The sequence below is a fragment of the Bidens hawaiensis genome, unplaced genomic scaffold (genome assembly GCF_021521415.1).
Source record: "Bidens hawaiensis isolate Kalapana, Puna unplaced genomic scaffold, B.hawaiensis_p1.1 tig00029749_1, whole genome shotgun sequence".
NCBI lineage: Eukaryota > Viridiplantae > Streptophyta > Magnoliopsida > Asterales > Asteraceae > Bidens > Bidens hawaiensis.
Window position 1 is genome coordinate 35682 of NW_027494942.1, and position 18600 is coordinate 54281.

Consider the following 18600-nt stretch of genomic DNA (forward strand, 5'->3'; position numbering starts at 1 on the left):
CAATTGAGTTGATGTTTGGTGTTGAGGAAGAGGTTGAGAATAAGTTGTGTGAGGAGGATGAGTTTTTGGATTTGGAGTTAGAACGGTTGTTAGAGTACGATGAGATAGGAGAGTTCGATTCGGAGGGCGACTTAGCATTTTTTGAATCCCTATTAGAAGATATGGAAATGGTGGTAGTGGAAGAGCATCACAGCTGTCCCGTGGCACTTATAATAAATGTCGCTCATAAATCAAAACTACGGGAGAAGGCAAAGGGAAGAAAATCTGTAAACCGAAATAAGTTGCAAGTCAGAAGATGGTCTACAAGAAAGAGGAAGCCATTGAAGTTCAAGAACGACCAGTCTTCTCGATACATGTCATACATCTGGTTCATGCCAGGTAAGTTTAAATTTTGGTGGTCTGACCCGTTAAGAAGTTTTAAAGCATTTTTCAATTTTACCAAGAAAATTTCAATGTTTAACAAGTACCGGGTGGAACTGAACGGGTTGGATAGGATCCAGGTGAAAGAGAAACCTCCTAATTAAGTTCAAGTGTGGGGAGGTTCCACGGAGTTTGTATAATTGTCGAGTCACTAACGTAGTCTTTTGTAGTTTTTCTTTGTTTTTGTGTTTTTAAGTTTTGTAGGTTTTGAGATAGAAGAGCATCCCCTTGAAGTATAATGCAACATTCAAGTGTGGGGATAGAGCAGCTGGAGCCGTATACTTTTCTGATTATTTATTTGTTGCTTTTATTCATATTTATTGTTTTGGTTGGTCAGTCCGGTTCCATACTTTGAATGATTTATATCTATCGAGGCTGATAAGATAATTTTAGATATTGTTTGTTGTATTTGCCGCTTCCGTTCATGTGTGAGAGAAGGAGATACCGTTTTTGGAGCATGTTCAGAGTTGGAGGACAGTCTTGGAAGAAGACTTTGACATCATATTTCATACACAGATTACCAGCTAAGTCTTCTCCATTATTTATCTTGCTTGTTTATTTTTATTTTGGTTTTTCTTTTTAGTTTTTAGTTTTTTTTTGTATTCTGAGTTTATTTTTATTTTTCGTCCTTATCCTTGAATTGAGGACAATGCTAAATTTAAATGTGGTGATAGGACATTTGAGTCGTAGTATAAAATAATAATAATAATAATAATAAAAATAAAGAAAATAATAATAAAAAATTTTGAAAAATGTCCCTTGATTTTGTTCTTTTTTGCGTATAAATAGGAGATGAGGATACTTATCGGGAATCAGTTTTTCAAACTAATAATAATAAGATATAATAAATACAGGAACATACTTAATTTAAGATGTGTCGGTAGGCCCAGCTGATAGTGAAAGGCTTTTGAGAATGTAATAAATATACCTATAATTAAATCATTAAGTCTTGTGGGTTCTCAACTTAGGAAAATAGAAAAACTGAAATGTCTAAGGTAATGAATAAGCACCAGTGTAGGTTAAAACCTTGTAAATCTTAAAATTTGATTTCATCTACATAAGTAATGAGCATATAAAAATAAAATTGAAAAGATCCAATAATTTAACGTGTCTCCCTCTGGGATAGTGACTTGGAGATGACATCTATGGATGAGGATCGATGAAAATAAATAATATCCAACAACCTATGTGTTTTCTTTTGAGTTGGCAGCTTGACTGATAGGCCTCTGGGTGAGGATTAAAAGAACGTTCATGAGTAATGAGCAATAGCTTACATGCTTCTCACTGGGCTAGTAACCACGGTGAGAACATCCATGGGTGAGGTTTAAATTATGTTGAAATATAAAAATTGCTCAAAATAATTCAAGTATTTTTTTATGAAATTAAAATTTTAATAGTTATAATTTTTTAGGATGCACTGGTAGAATAAAATCTTTATGGTTTTCTGTTTGCTTTGGCATGTCTGAAACAAATTAGGTGGATTTGTGATTCTAAATGTAAGACCTTTAGACTGAGTGTTAACTTAAACTTAATGCTAAACATGATTAGAGGTCTGATCTGTCGGCGGTTGGGTTTAAGTGGACAACAATATCGGCAATCGCGGTTTTTGTGTTCTTTGTAATTAATTAAGATAATCTATATGTTTATTAGACTATATTTCTCTGATTCTGATCCCATTGCAATTAGGGATGGCAACGGGGCGGTTTCGGGGCGGGGAATGCCAATCCCATACCCGCCCCGGTTTATAAAACTCATTACCAAAACCGTCTAAAAACCCGCGGGGACTAAACGGGGAATCCCCATCGGGGATTCGGGGAAAACCGCGGGTATTCGGGGAACCCGTCTAGCATAAATGGTTTTTAAACGGGCTAAATTCCCCGTGGGGATCCCCATTTAACCGTCGGGTTCACCGTTTAAAACCCGATTGTAAGAAAATGATACAAAATTACAATACAATATTAATACACAAAAAGTTCAATATCCAAACACATTACACATACAAAAGACATTATTAATACATAAAAATGTTTATTTCTCCCATCACAACGGAAATTAACTTCATGATTGATCCTTCTTACACGTCCATACCGCACCCATTCAACCATTCAAACACTTGTCACGCCGGATTGCTATGATAATCAAACATTAACATATTAATTGGAAACTATATAAGAATCAATGTTAAACCATATTAAAATGTAAACGATAAACCATATATATATGTATTACCTCAATACCATCGTCACAATCATATTCAATAGTTTGGCAATATGCCTCGGATTCTTCTGAACAAGTTGCTATATTCATATCACAAAAGTCAAAAGTTTATATAGTAGCTAAGTTAAAAATAAAAAATAAAATGTTTGTTTACCTTTGATTTCATTCAACAACCAACTTTGGGCGCACATTAACGCTTCCAATGTTTTTGGATGAAGACGGCTACGGCTACAATGGATTGGGAAAGTAGGAAAAAGGTTTTAATTTTTAAACGGGTATATTGGGAAAATAAATAATAAATAATATATTATATATAAATATAAAAATTATATTTAATTAAACGGGTTTTAAACGGGTATACGGGGCGGGTATACGGGGCGGGTACAGGCTATACCATACCCGCCCCGAACCCGATTAACTTAAACGGGGAAAACCCGAACCCGGACCCGTCCCCGATTAAGTGTCCCCGAACCCGCCCCGTTCGGGGCGGGTTTCGGTTTTCCCCATCGGGTTTGGGTTTTTTTGCCATCCCTAATTGCAATTAGAATTTTTCAGGGACAAAAAATGATAAGTGTGGGGATATTTGATATAAGGCTAAATATATATAAATCTCTTGTATATTTAATATAATATTTTATTAGTTTTCGTCCGGTTTTTATTAGAATTTGTATATTACTAATTTATTTGAATATTTTAGGTTCCGGGTTTCAATCATGTCAAAAAGAGGGCGAAAACAAGCAAAATGGGAGAAGGCCCGTCGCACAGCACTTTGGGCTCAGTTTTCTAGAATCTTCTACAAATATTAAGTCCATGGGCTCAGATTTCTTGAATATTCTACAAATATTATGTTTATGGGCTTAGATTTACATAATCTTCTACTAATTTTTAGTTTATAGGCCTTAAAAGTCTATATAAACACCCATAAACTTAACCCTAATCATAACCTGAAAGCCATAGACAAAATTTGGAGCTCAAGAGGTGATCTTTTAGAGGTTTTGAAGGCTTGGAATCATACGGTGGCGTGCTTATCATCCAAGGACGAAGACCACGGGTTTTATCGCCTTTAATCTTTCGTTTTTTTGTTTTCCACCATGAATTCCTTTATTATTGTTTTGTTTTATTTTATGATGTTAGGCTAAAAATTATAGACTACTTAGGCTTATGATGAACCTATTTTGACGTTGTGTTTTGATTTTGGATTTATTTATCGTTATGGTTTTTATGATTTAGTAAAAGGTTTAATCATATTAAATTGATGCATATGGATATTTAGGATTGTTTGATTAATTGTTATTATTCCATAGTTGCCTAGATTATTGTTTGTCATTATGATAGGTTGCTATTAGGTCATCTACTTTGTGTTTTTGACTATTTTATGATGATATGCATTAAGATCATAGGAATAATAATTATTAATTAATTAAACCTAAGTGTGCTGCTAACCTAAATCTGTAAGGTGCTAAATTATTGATAGATCTTTATTATTTGATCTCGCTAGATTTAGTTCTTCGTAAGGAGTCCGCCTAGGTTTGATTATTTAATTATTGTCTATTGAATCAATTCGATATATTAAACTGCCTTTGATTTCCGCGCTGTAAGGTAGGATTTCGTATAAAGGAACTAAATTGTAAACAATTGGGTGACCATAAGCGAACTTGATTTTTAATACTGGTGTGCGTTAAAACTTGTCAGAAATCCATAGGTTGTCCCTTGAGAAGGGTCAGGGGTCCTGCTCGGGTTTTCTCTTAAGTGTCTATTTTACGATCCCAGTTCATAACTTAATATTTTCCCGGTTAATTCATAACTGAAATTTAAGGGATTCTAGCCTAGGTAGTTATCTCATCATCATCTAATTTAATCAAACTTGTGTTTTCGTTTATTTTACTTGTTTTTCTTAATTAGTTTTAATTTAGTATTTTAAACAAAACCCCCTTTTATAAACAAATAGTCGTGTCAGTATTAGTTGAGTCTAATTAGCTAGTTTACGTAATTTAAAGAGTCTCGTGGGTTCGATATCCGGACTTACTTAGCTGTACTAGAGTCGATCGGTTCACTTGCCAGTTAGTAGTTTTAGTTAAGTTAAGAGTCTAGAATTTATTACTTCGTGTCTAGATTAGCGTGTTTTTATTAGACTACTTTTAGTACATCAGTCATCCGAAAAAACCATCCCTTTTTTAGTAAGAGTATCTTTGGTAGGAATCCTATCTTGCTCAGCAGTTCTTTAATTTAATATAGCAGTTAGATAACTAAGGGCATGAAAGGAGGATGTATTTAACAATACACAGGCAGCATCCTTTCATATTCAAGACTGATGTCACTCAACATAGCCACTTAGAATATATTGACATATTCAAAGTTGACCCTTGCAAATTGTTGAATAAAATTGTTCCATAGAATCTGCACCAGACAAAATTGTGCCCTAGCAATAATTTTTGTGGGTTGTAAGCATTTTTTTTTGTTGAAATACATATTTCATAACCAATTCAATGTCAAATACACACACATATATATACATACAAATATATATACATATACATATTTATATATATTATTAATATTGGTTTATTTTATTTTGTTGGAGCCCACTACAAGAAAATTGATCTGATAAGACCGCCTTTACCGACAACGTGTGGTCGGTACAGGTATCATAATTTATTCATTTTATTTCGTCATTTCATTAATAAAATTATTGGCATTTTATTCACAAATTATATTGTGGCTGCAGGGTGGGACGGCAAGTGATGAATGTACCATCATTCATGGTAAGGGTTGACTCACATAAACACATTGACTTTTCGTTGATTAGTCCTTTCGGCGGTGGTCGGCCTGGCAGAGTGAAGCGAAAGAATCAGAAAGCTGCTGCGAGAAGGCGGCAGGTGGTGACGATGATAAGGATGATGAAGAGTGAACTCTCACTTACATTTTGTTATATCAAAGGTTTTATTTTTATTATCTATTTTACAGACACTCGTTAGTTTTCGACTGACCATGTCAAGAATATCTTATGAATCTTGTTTTAGTTTACCTGTTTCTGTTACTAGAATTACGGTTGTTAATTAAATACAGTTAACGAATTAAGAGTTGAATCGACTTAATTGATTCTCTCTTGAACATAGAGAATTCTGTATGGTTGAAAGTTTATAATAAATGGTCATCTCACAAGTATCTTTGTAGTTGTAGAAGCTATAAAGACCATAATGTTTCTTATATAAGCCTGTTAACCTAGACGAGTTAAACGGGTTCGCACGACAGGTTAATATAGCTTCTCTAAGCAAAATGAATTCATGTTAAAACGGGTCAATATATTAATGGGTGTGCTATCTGGTCTCATCGAGCCATTTTGTAAATCTTTCTACGAACTCATCCATTGTTATCTTATTGTTCCCAGTTAATTGTGTGAACTTGACATCTTGAAGACGTACGCTTAGTTCATTAGAAGATATGTAGCGATTGCCATCTTGATCGATCTCTGTAAATATCCTGCAAAATCAAACAAAATGTAAAAAAGAAATAAATAGTTATAAATCGAGCATATATATACGAAAGAACAAGGATCTTACTGTTCTATAGCGGGTATGTCTACTGAACCAAACCATTTTCTGATTCCTTTTACAAACTCATCCATAGTTACTTTACTATCATTAACTTGATCAAACTCATTCATTATTTTTTCTATTGTTTTCTCCTTGTTCGTAGTTAAATGTTTCAACTTGACATCAACAAGACGTTCTTTTAGTTCATGAGAAGCTATGTAGCTATCGCCATCTTGATCTATCTTTGTAGATATCCTGTAAAATAAAAACATGTAAACAAGAAAGACAGAAATGATAAATCGAGCATCAACCCCCCCCCCCCCCCTACCCCACCCCACCCCACCCCACCCCACCATCGTAACCAGTAAACCCCATAAATAGCAAAGACTATTGATAGAGTTTGGGAGAGTGAGCATGTAGACAAACCTTACTTTTATTTAAAACAAAAGAACATGAATCTAACCGTTTTATAGTGGGTATTTTTAGAGTTAATTACACAAATGGTTCATTTGGCTATAAAATGGTGATCATTTTATCTTAACAAAAAGAATTTGCACAACTTAAGTTTATACCTTAGACTTGTTATAAATTTGAAACAACAAACTATAAACTTGTTACCTTTAAACCTTAGTACTTAAAGGTGTTACTTTACCCAAACCATATGAACCATCTGTGTAATTAACTCTAATTAATAAGTGTGTGGTGCAAATTAACCATGGTGGGGTTTGCATAAAGTCGGAAGAACGATCTGAAAACAAAAAAAGACAAAACGACAATGTTTGGTCTTATGGTTTTTTAAAAACCGAACCGAATTTATATATTTGTATTTTTGTTTTAAATAATTTATAAGAATTATATATACGTGTAACATTGTAACTCATATTTTAGCCCAAGTCTATAATAGTTAATTAGTTGTTAATTAACAAAAAATAATTTAAACCCTAACTCATTATTTTGGTGAAAAAAAAACCTTTTCAGCTCAAATGGCAAAACCAAAATACATGAAGCGAAACGATTAAAAACGAAGTTTCGGTTTTTAATTCGGTTTTAGCCCAAACGTCCCGACCCAAATCGAACGGTGCACACCCTTAGTTTTAACTCGTTTCTAACTTCAAAAGACGTATGGATGTTTTAGTTTAAGATTAACTCCTTCATGGATTGTAACCACAAGCAACCCATGATCACCTTCACTCTCGGAGACAATAGCTAATGTCTCGAGAATCTAATGTTTGAATAGTTTGTTATGTGTGTCTTTATTTGTACAACAAAAACAAATATCAGAAGCGGGATTGTCCGGTGAAAAATAACTGTTTGTAGCTGGATCATTTCTGGACTCCTGAAAGAAATAGTAAGTCTTAGTAAGGAATTCTATTATTTTAAATAAGGATGAGCATTTTTAGCCCAATATTGGTACCGGTATGTACCAAATTGAGAAAATCGATATAGCATTTAGGTTATACTTTAACCCGTTCTCAGTTTTAGTATTTTTTGGTACGCTACCTATCTCATCCCTACTCTGAAAATTTTGTGAATTTTTCTAATTATGATCAACAAATCTATCAAAAACCAAACTGGTTTTGGTTAAAAAAGTTTGCTTACTTGATAGCGGAGCGCCGTCTCAAGTGCCCCCAAAATGTCACTCATTAACGGGCGTTTTTCATGGTCTCTCTTTAAGCACTTGTAAGTGAATGTTGCAAACACTCGCAAAGAGTCGGGATTAATTTCGTCCTTTATATGACCATAAACGATATCCTTATTGTGTTCTGCTTGTAGGACTTTTGTGCCCATTTTATTAAATATGGATGTGTATTGTCTTTGGTGTCTATGCTTAACCTTCCACACAACACTTCAAACAACACAACACCAAAAGAGTAAACATCTGACTCTTTTGTTAATAACCCGATCTCTACGTACAGCGGATCACAATACCCAAGCGTTCCTACTGCTTTAGAGATAAGAAATGTGTATTCTTGATTAGCTGGTCCAAGCCTGGAGAGACCAAAATCAGAGATCTTGGCATTCCAATCTTCATCTAATAGAATATTGGAACTCTTGATATCACGATGTAACAATCTTTGTTGAGCCACTCCTGCATTGTGAAGATACGCCAATCCTTGAGCCGCGCCGATGCATATCCTAAGACGTCTAACCCATCCTAGTTTATCGCTGTTGAGATACTGGTCAAGGCTTTTGTTAGGTACATACTCGTACACGAGGATCTTCTCACCAAAATCATCTGAAAACCCTAGGAGAGAGACTATGTTCTCGTGTTTGTAACGTGAAAGCATCATGACCTCTTTCCAAAACTCGGTATCTCCTTGCCCGAATGCAGGATCTAAACGCTTCAAAGCGACCATCGTGTGCCCGTCAATCTTTCCCTTGTATACCCTCCTGAATCCTCCTCTCCCGATGCAACTTTCATTAGAAAAGTTGTTGGTTGCTGACTTTATAGCTTCTAATTGTATTTTGAGGTGTTCAAACGGTTTCACATGAGCCATTATTGCGATGGTTTGAGAGAAGATGTGACACCTCCAAAGTCTTATAATTGAAGAGCTTGAAAGGAATTATATTCTTAACAATAGACACGGAACATCTTTACCAACAACTAGCCAATTGCCAGTGTAATTAAATCATATTCTTTCATATATTCTTTCATATATGTCAAATTACCAACTTGACATATTTAGCCTTGTCAGTTGTCAACGTTTCTAGTTCTGAAACGAACATGCCCACATGTTGTCTCCATTATTATAATCCACCTCTACCTATATTATTAAAGGAACATATTCTTCCCACATGTCATTTAACTAGACTCTCTATATACGTGTCAAGTGTATAACTTTTCATTTTTTTACAATTTCTATTTTATGAATGATAAAATGAAAAATATGTCGTTGGTGGGAACTAAACTCACTACTTTATTTTTAAAATGTTTGTAGCTTACCAACTCAACTAGGATGAATTGATGTTAACCCTCTCTTTTTTTTAATTATTATAGATTCACAACCTTCCATTTTGATTTCTTTTAAAATATAAATATAAAATATTCCTACTAATCTATGTATTTTAGAAAAAAATTATTTATATATAATAAATCCATAAGGTATGCTATCATTTATATTATTAAATTTAACTTTTTTGTTTAATTTTTAACCACCCATGTATCACACGGTCTATATCCTAGTTACGCTAGTGTAAGAAGAAACAATATTGTATTGACAAACTATTATGTGTTTACAACTTACAGGGTGGGAAGGCAAGTGGTGAATGTGCCATCATGTTTTTGTTAACCTTAAATTATTTTCAATGGACCATTAACGTTGTCTAGGTAATCTTAGGCCATGGAGTATTCTTTAATTTCATTCAACTACGTTTAAGCGTCACATCATCTACTTTTCATTTTTTAACTCTAAACTCTATGTCACTTAAAGAAATTAGAAAATGATTTAGCCCCTTTTAACTCCAACTCACCTTTTTTTTTACTTTAAATTAACATTTAATTTAAATACAAGAATAGATAATCATACTAATCTTTCATTAATATTTTACGATTGATGTCAAATAAATAAAGGAAGAAAAAAAAATATGAACAAGCATAAAAATAAACCAAGTATTCTCAAAAATGGTGGTCGGATAAAAAAACGATGCATAAATACATTGTCTGTATACGTTGGATCCGCTTCTTTAAAATAGTCATCAACTAGTATCATATAAGCGCGTAGCCTATGCCGGATCGCCGGTTGGTTGCGGCCTTTTGAGTTTGTGGCGACGCTTGTGGTTGTTGAAGACAAGCTTAGGCTGTGGCTACAACCATATGGAAAAAAAAAAAGAAAAAAACCTCGTCCGCAGCGTCAGAGTCGGATGTTGATGAAGATGTACGTCGATGAGGAAGATGACATTGTTTAAAAAATATAAAGGATGTTGATGATGATGAAGTTGTTTTGGGGTAACTAAAATGGTGAGTTAGAAAGGTTATAACTTATAATAAATGGTCCTAATTTAACGAGTATCTTTGTAGCTGTAGAAGATGTTGGCCATAAGCCCATAATGTTTCTTAAGTAATCTTGTTAAACTAGACAAGTTGGGCGGGTTTGCACGATAGGTTAATACGAGTTTTAAGCATAATGAGTTAATGTCAAAACGAGTGGACGGACTGGAGAGGTTGGGAACACTGCCCCAAGGGGCTCGGTCCTGAGAAATTGAAACCCGATTGGGGCGCGTTTGCCGCTTGTCCCAATCTCATAACGGTCACATGAGGAGAAATGGGAAGCTTGTTTACACATCTATGAAAAGCCAAAAAAAAATGATTATTACAAATATGTGAGGGTGGGAGGGGTGCTTCTTTTGAGGTTTTTTAAGCGAGTTTCGAGCCGCGAGCTTTTTGAACAGCTCTAGCTACATGTAACCAATTATAAACAAACAAAAATAATAATTTAACTTGTAGCGACGACATGCCGTCGCTATAGGACCTCTAACTAGTCAAAAATCTTTTTACATTTTTTTATTATTTATATTCTATAGTTTAAAAAAAATAAAAAAAATAATATTTAACTTGTAGCAATGATATCTTCGTCACTATAGGGTTTGACAGAGTCAAAATTCTTTTTAAGTGTTTTATCATTTATTATTCTATAATTTAAAAAATAAAAAAATAAATAATTTAACCTGTACTGACGAAGAGTCGTCGCTAAAGGGTTTGGCGGTCAAGATTGTCTTTTATTCTATAATTTATAAAATCCGAAAAGAAAATTATTTAACTTTTAGCGACGACATGCCATCGATATAGTGTTTGACTGGTCAAAAACTACGATATCTTTATACCAACGACATGCCGTCGCTGTAAATTAACCTGTAGCGACGACATATATGGCTGCTACAGTGTTCTCTTTATAAAACACCTTAATCATAGGCAACATTTCTCTCATGTCACGGGATTTTAGAAACCAATATACCTTTATAAAAAGAACCACCGACTCGTTCAAAGAATAAGACGCATACAAAAATTATTCATTCTATTGAAGTATTCAGCCGAGACATTGTCTTCAGAATCATTTGGGTTACGTATCTTTGTTTCTTTTTCAATCTGTGATTACTAGAGATCATTATTACTCTAGTTCTCGTTTCTATTTGATTATACAGTTTGAAGAATTTTACAATTACTGTTAAACACAACACAAACAAAAAGCCAAAATGATTGACCTCAATGAAGAAAATCCTAGTTCCACTAAGATATACAATTTTATCATTTATGATATTTAGAAATTAAGTAGTGATTATGCAGCATGCTGAAATTGCAACTCCACCTGAATGTGACCAGTCCCAACTTGGTATATGTAGTTCATGTGCTTTTCTTTTACAACATCCGCAAGGCTTATATTGAGGCCACCCAGAACTCGCTGATAAAAATAATAATCCATCGTTAATTTCACATTAAAAAACTTAATTCTAACTAAAGAACCGGCCGTACCTTACGAAGAAATTTGTCCATCCGTGACGCAGAACAAACTGCCAAAAGCATCATTTTTTCTGCAGGCTTCTCTAACGTAAACTGGAACGTCTCTTCCCATACAGGATTATGATCATTATACTTAATCTGAAATCCACAAAATATATATTAAACATCAATCTACCCGATTAATTAGTCGAGGGGGCTTTTGAAACAGTTAATTAATAATGCATAACACAAACCGTGGTGTGTTGCAACTGATCAGTTCCAAAACCGACAACGACCATTGGATGTTTTACATTAAGATTAATTCCATGATGGACTGTAACCACAAGTGACCATGCATCCTCACTCTTGGAGGCTCTATCTACGGCCCTGCGAATTCATTGTTTGAATATTTTGTTATTGCTTTAATTTATTATTAGAATAGATTATTCAAAGCAGTCACTATTGCATATCCTAGGTTACTAAATATATTGATTTAAGTCTCAATCAAATTGATTTCCTTCTCATTGACATAGTTTATAATAAGTTTCTCAAACCAACTTGATTTTGTTATTGATAATAGTGAGGTATAAATACAAGAAAATGAAATCGGTTACAAGCTACAAATATGGAATAATAAAGACAGAATAAAACTAATCAAACCTATTCAAACCATCTAAATAAAAACGAGAGTTACATATTTTAAATATTAGATTTGTATGAACTCTTTGGAGGGAAACTGTTAATGATTATATTCTCTAATAGTTTTTATATAATTACAATTTTAACACCCGAGTACCTTAGTCTATGCATAATACAATAATGACTCGTTATAGAAAAACTAGCTTGATATTTATGCAACAAAAACAAGCATCAGAGCGTCATACATACCTAGCGCGATCCTCTGGTAGAAAACAATTGTTTGCGAATGGATCGTTACTGGCCTCCTGAGAAAAATAGTAAGTGAGCAAGGAATTCCATACTTTGAAAGTTTTCTTACTTTTTTATAAGTTTTAATTAAAAAAGATTAGCTTACTCGATAATCAAGAAATCGCAACTCCACGTGAATTTTACCATTCAGAATTTCGTAAGTATTGCTCATATGCGTTACTTTTACAACATCTGCAATGCTTATTTCTATGTAACCCAACATATCCTACTCAAAAATTAAAATCCATCATGTAATTCACATTAAAAACAATATTGAAAATTAAGTTAAGAACTTGTCGTACCGTATAATGATCAGAATCCTTTTCTATCCCAGAAGATAAAACTGCCAATCTCAACTTGGCTTCTTCAGGCTTCTCTAAAGTAAATATGAACGACTCTTCCCATACAGGATTTCGATTATCAGATTTAATCTAAGATCCAAAAAAAAAAAAAAAACACATCAAGTTACCCTATTATACAGTTGAGGAGGCTTTTTAAACAATTAGTTAATAATGCATAGCACAACCTTGGTGAACTTAGTTTCGGTTCCAACGGCCAACATGACTCTTGAATGTCTTACTTCAAGATTAGCTCCTTCATGGATTGTAACCACAAGCCACCCACCATCCTCACTCTCGGAGGCCATACCTACGGCCCTGAGAGTTCAATGTTTGTTATGTATCTCATTTATGCAACAAAAACAAATATCAGGACGTCATACTTACTTGGCGTTATCCTCTGGCGGTAAATAAACGCTTGCAACTTGATTATCTATGACCTAATGAAGGAAACAATAAATGTTAGAAAGAAATTACATAGGGAATTGTTCTAAATTTTGGTTAAATAAGTTAGCATACTTGATAAACTAGTGCAGTATCAAGTGCATGCACAACGTCACTCATTAACGGGCGTTTTTCGCGGTCTCTCTCCACACATTGATAAGCAATTGTTGCAAACATTAGCAAAGAGTTGGCATTTATTTCATCCTTTATATTACCATAAACGATTCCATGCACTGTGCTTTGTTTGTGGGATTGTTGTGCCAATGCTATTAAAGATGGATTGATGTTTCTCTTGTCTATGGACAACCTCCCACACAACACTTCAAACAACACAACACCAAAAGAGTAAACATCTGACTCTTTTGTTAATAACCCCGTGTCTTTGTAAAGCGGGTCGACATACCCAACAGTTCCAACAGGTTCGCAGTAAACTGCGGACGTGTGTTCTTGATTCGCTGGTCCAAGCTTGGATAGACCAAAATCGGAGATCTTGGCATTCCAATCATCATCTAACAGAATATTGAAACTTTTGATATCACGATGCAATACTCTTTGATGGGTCCCTTCAGCATTGTGAAGATATGCCAATCCCCGAGCCGCCCCGATGCATACTTTGAGGCGTTCAAACCATCCTATTTTATCATTGTTTAGATGCTTGTTAAGGCTCCCATTAGGTGCATACGGGTAGACAAGGATCTTCTCGTCAGAATCATCACAAAACCCCAAGAGAGAGACTATATTCTCATGCTTGTATTCTGAAAGCATCTCCACCTCCTTCCTAAACTCAGTATCTCCTTGACCGAGTTCAGGATTTAAACGCTTCATAGCAACCATCCCATGGTTGGGAATCTTTCCCTTGTACACGCTTCCGAACCCTCCACTCCCAATGCAACTTTCATCGGCGAAGTCGTTGGTTGCTTCTTTTATAACATCTAATTGTATTTTGAGGTGTTCAAATCTTTTCAAGTGATCCATTATTTTGATTGTTTGAGAGAAAATGCGACAACTTCAAAGTCTTATAATGTAAGAGCTTGAAAGGAGGATGCATGTAACACTAGACAGGCAGCATCCGTAGCAACTACTAGGCAATTGCCAATGTAATTTAATCATATGCCTCGATCTATAAAACCAAAGAAAGTCGCTGCAAGTTGATTTTTTTTAATCAAATCAGCTATATATATTTCAGTGGTTTGTAAGCGTTTTCCATGGTTTACTTCCAATCGTTTTGTTGATCAAATTTGGATGGCTTTCTCAAAAATAGAAAGGTCTACTAAATTCACGTGCGGGCACAAAGTAAGAAGCTTCTATTTTTGTACCATCATATTAAAAAAAAACTCAAATAACACAAATCAAAATAATAAGCCGATCAACACCCCTTATTTTTTATTTATGGACCGTATTTTATTTGACATGTCTTTAGAAGGTAACCCGTTGGTTTTACGTTAACCATGTAGCTGACGAATAATATCTATACCTAATAGATAAGTAACCGTTAGCATCAATTGTCGTAGTTTTGTGAGACCAAATTTCTTTTTTCTCGCTTCTCTTATTTCGTCCATTTAGCATTTATATTGGAGTAGCTATATCCATAGTTTCTATATAATATAGAAAAAAATAAGGAAAAAACTATAGCATCATTACACTGGATTCTCTATAATAGACTAAATTTAAAACTTTTCAACACGGTACTGTTTAATATCTCAGGTTGTGGACAACTCCTGACAAACTGCTAAAAAGTAAAACCCCAAATGATGTGACTTCAAGGATATCGAATTTTAGGTTTTTGATCAAAGAGGAATTGCAGCTGCCGCGTTGGGCGTGCCTGGTCGGGATGCACCACTCAAGCCGGGCTCATGTTATTTTCATTAGTTTGCTAGAAATGTGTTGCTAAACAATCATGGAAAAAATGACAATTATGATGATTTGGAATATATAACTGGTATTGTTGGTTTTTTTTTTCAATTCGTTTTTTTTAAATGCACCATGTAAATGTGGTCGTCACGTTCCCGCATTGGTGACCCCGGCCACCGGACGGGTAAAGTACTAGTTAGATAACTGATTAGGAGACATCGTTTTATATATGTCGATTAGATATAGGGTTTTTTTATGTATTCATTGTTAACAAATCGAAGCGTGGTCACAATTCCCATCGAAGGGGGTGTTTGGGATTGCTTATTTTCACCAACTTATAACTTATAAACTTTTTAAAAAGTAATAAGGTGTTTGGGATTGCTTATATTGTGAGAGGAAAAGTTCCATAAGTTACACTTTTATAACTTATTAACTTAATGAAAAATTATAAGGATTTAAAATAAGGAATCCCAAACACCCACGAATATTCAACACAATCTCTGTTTGTGATTCTCTAATGTGTTTCTGATTACAAACAGTTTATCCACTGCATTATTTTTGGTCTCATCGAACCATTTTGTGAATCTTTCTACAACCTCATCCATAGTTACTTTACCATCACCATCTTTATCAAACTCTTTCATCCTTTCTTCCACTGTTTTTAACTGTCTGAACTTGACATCTTGACGACGTTCATTTTCTTTTAGTTCCGTATCACCATCTTTATCAAAGCCTTTCATTATATCTTCTTCCATTAATGTTTTCTTCTTGTTCCAAGTGAAGCTGATATCTTGTAGAAATTCTGTTAGTTCATTAAAAGATATGTGGCCATCGCCATCTTTATCATACTTTTTCATTATATCTTCCATTATTTTCTCCTTGTCCGAATTGATTTTGAAATCTTTAAAAAGTTTTTTCAGGTGAGGATTCATGTAGCTATCATCATCTTTATCAATCTTTGTAATTATCCTGCAAAATCACACAAAATGTAAAAAAGAAAGAAATTATAGATCAAGCATAAATATTATTTATTTATTTATTTTAAGTATTTTTAATGTTTTAGTATAAATAGAGGTATAGTTTCTAATAATACAGTTAATTACATAAATGGTTAGTTTTGTATTACCTTAAAAAACAAAATTACCGAAGTTAAGGCCAGACAACTTGTTATCAAATTGAAATCATAAACCTCAAACTTGTTACTTTGAAACCTTAGTACCCAAAAGTGTCCTTTAACCCAAATCACATGGATCATCTATATAATGAACTCTGAATATATAATGCGTCACACAAACCGTACGTGGCAGGGTGTCCATTGAAACGGAAAAAGATCCGAAACCAAAATAAACCAATAACTGGTGGATTGATTGTATGCTCTTTTAGAAACCAAACCAAAATTTTAGATTTTTATTTTTGTTTTAAGTAATTTAAAATAATATAATAAATATGTAACTCAAATATTTTAGCTCAAAGATCAATTGGTTAGTAATTAACAAAATGGTTTAGGCCCAATTCATAATTTTGGCCCAAAATTGTTTTTTTTCCCCTAAAATTTTCAAGCTAAAGTGGAAAAAACCAAAAATCTGAAAACTAACAGTTTTCAAAAATTCAGAAAACAAAGTTTCCACTTTTTGGTTCCGTTCTAGCCCAAATTAACCGACCTAAATCAAACCGTACACACCCCTAGTTCTAACTCATTTCCAACTTCCAAAATGACGTATGAGTATTTTAGTTTTAAGATTAACTATTTCATTGATTGTTACCACAAGCAACCCTTCATCCTCACTCTTGGGAGGCCATAACTACTTCATCGATATTTTAGTTCATTAGTTTGTTATACATGTCCTTAATTCCTTATTTTTGCAAAATAAATAAATAAATTTCAAAACATCATACTTACTTAGCAGGATCGTCCGATGAAAAATAACTGCTTGCAACGAGATCATTTCTGGCCTCCTGATAGAAATAGCAAGTGTTAGTACAAATTCTATAATCTTAGATAAGGATGAGCATTATTTTCCAGTACTGTACCAGTACCGCATGAATCTGACAAAATCAGTCTGATAAATATTTGGTTTACACTTTCACTCATCATCAATTTCGACATTTTTTTTGGTACAATACACAACTGATCCGTACTCTTAAACTTTGTGAATTTTTATAGTTATGATCAACAAATCTATCAGAAAGCAAACTAAGTTTGATTTAAAAAGTTTGCTTACTTGATAATGGAGTGCGTGTTCAAGAGCCCCCAAAATGTCACTCATTAATGGGCGTTTTTCATGGTCTTTATGTAAGCACTTGTAAGCGATTGCCGCAAACACCTGCAAAGAGTCAGAATTTATTTCGTCCTTTATATGAGCACAAATGATTTCCTTTATCGTGTCCTGCTTGTAGGACTTTTGCGCCCAATCTATTAAATATGGATGCGCATCATTTTTGTTGTCTACACACAACCTCCCACACAACACTTCAAATAACACAACACCAAAAGAGTACACATCTGACTCTTTTGTTAAAAACCCAGTCTTTGCGTAAACTGGGTCGACATAACCATGCGTTCCTACAGCTTTAGAGATAAGAAATGTGTGTTCTTGATTAGCTGGTCCAAGTTTGGAGAGACCAAAATCGGAAATCTTGGCATTCCAATCTTCATCTAATAGAATATTGGAGCTCTTGATATCACGATGTAATACTCTTTGTTGAGTCCCATTTGGATTATGTAGATACTTCAATCCTTGAGCTGCCCCGATGCATATCTTAAGGCGCTTAACCCATCCTAGATTATCATTGTTTAGATGACAGTCTAGGCTTTTATTAGGTACGTACGGGTACACGAGGATCTTCTCACAAGAATCGTCACAAAACCCTATGAGAGAAACTATATTCTCATGTTTGTATTGTGAGAGCATCATCACCTCCTTCCAAAACTCGGTATCCCCCTGCCCATATATAGGATTTAAGCGCTTCAAAGCAACCATCGTGTGCCCAGGGATCATTCCCTTGTACACGCTTCCGAATCCTCCTCTCCCAATGCAACTTTCATCGGCGAAGTCTTTGGTTGCTTCTTTTATAACATCTAATTGTATTTTGAGGTGTTCAAACTGTTTCATTTGAGCGATTGTGTTGATGGTTTGGGAGCAAAAGTGAGAACTCCGAAGTCTATAATGTAAGAACTTGAAAGGGGGATGTATTTAATAATAGACATGCAGCACCTTTGCCAAGTGCAACTAGTAGGCAATTTTCAACGTAATCAAATCATATACCTCCATCTATAATAAGCCAAAAAATTGTCAACTTGACATAATAAGCCAAATTCTGATACGAATATTTTTAAATATTGTCACAATTATTATAATTATATTTGGTATCTAGTGTAAAAAAAAATGATTGTTGACAGTGGCGTAGCAGATACATAAATTTTTGCTACGGGGAA

At 34.2% G+C, this 18600-nt stretch overlaps 1 protein-coding gene and 1 pseudogene across 1 annotated transcript; both read right to left on the minus strand.

Moving 5' to 3' along the window:
• Nucleotides 1–5954: 5954 nt before the first annotated feature.
• Nucleotides 5955–8676, minus strand: LOC143579418 (putative serine/threonine-protein kinase PBL28; annotated as a pseudogene).
• Nucleotides 8677–15652: 6976 nt separating this feature from the next.
• LOC143579419 (putative serine/threonine-protein kinase PBL22) lies at nucleotides 15653–18377 on the minus strand. Its single transcript, XM_077062732.1, has 3 exons — nucleotides 17387–18377; nucleotides 17065–17120; nucleotides 15653–16133 (listed from the first exon to the last, which is right to left on the minus strand). Exons 1-3 carry the CDS (start codon nucleotides 18275–18277, stop codon nucleotides 15653–15655), a joined length of 1428 nt encoding a protein of 475 aa, XP_076918847.1. The 5' UTR covers nucleotides 18278–18377.
• Nucleotides 18378–18600: the final 223 nt, after the last annotated feature.

Bases quoted from the DNA above. Each gene is read 5' to 3' on its own strand.
- LOC143579419 (XM_077062732.1), bottom strand. From the start codon at position 18,277: ATGAAACAGTTTGAACACCTCAAAATACAATTAGATGTTATAAAAGAA. The intron at 17,121-17,386 runs GTAAGCAAACTT...TATTTCTATCAG, and splicing joins AACACGCACTCCATTATCAA to GAGGCCAGAAATGATCTCGT. The intron at 16,134-17,064 runs GTAAGTATGATG...GTGATTTTGCAG, and splicing joins TCATCGGACGATCCTGCTAA to GATAATTACAAAGATTGATA.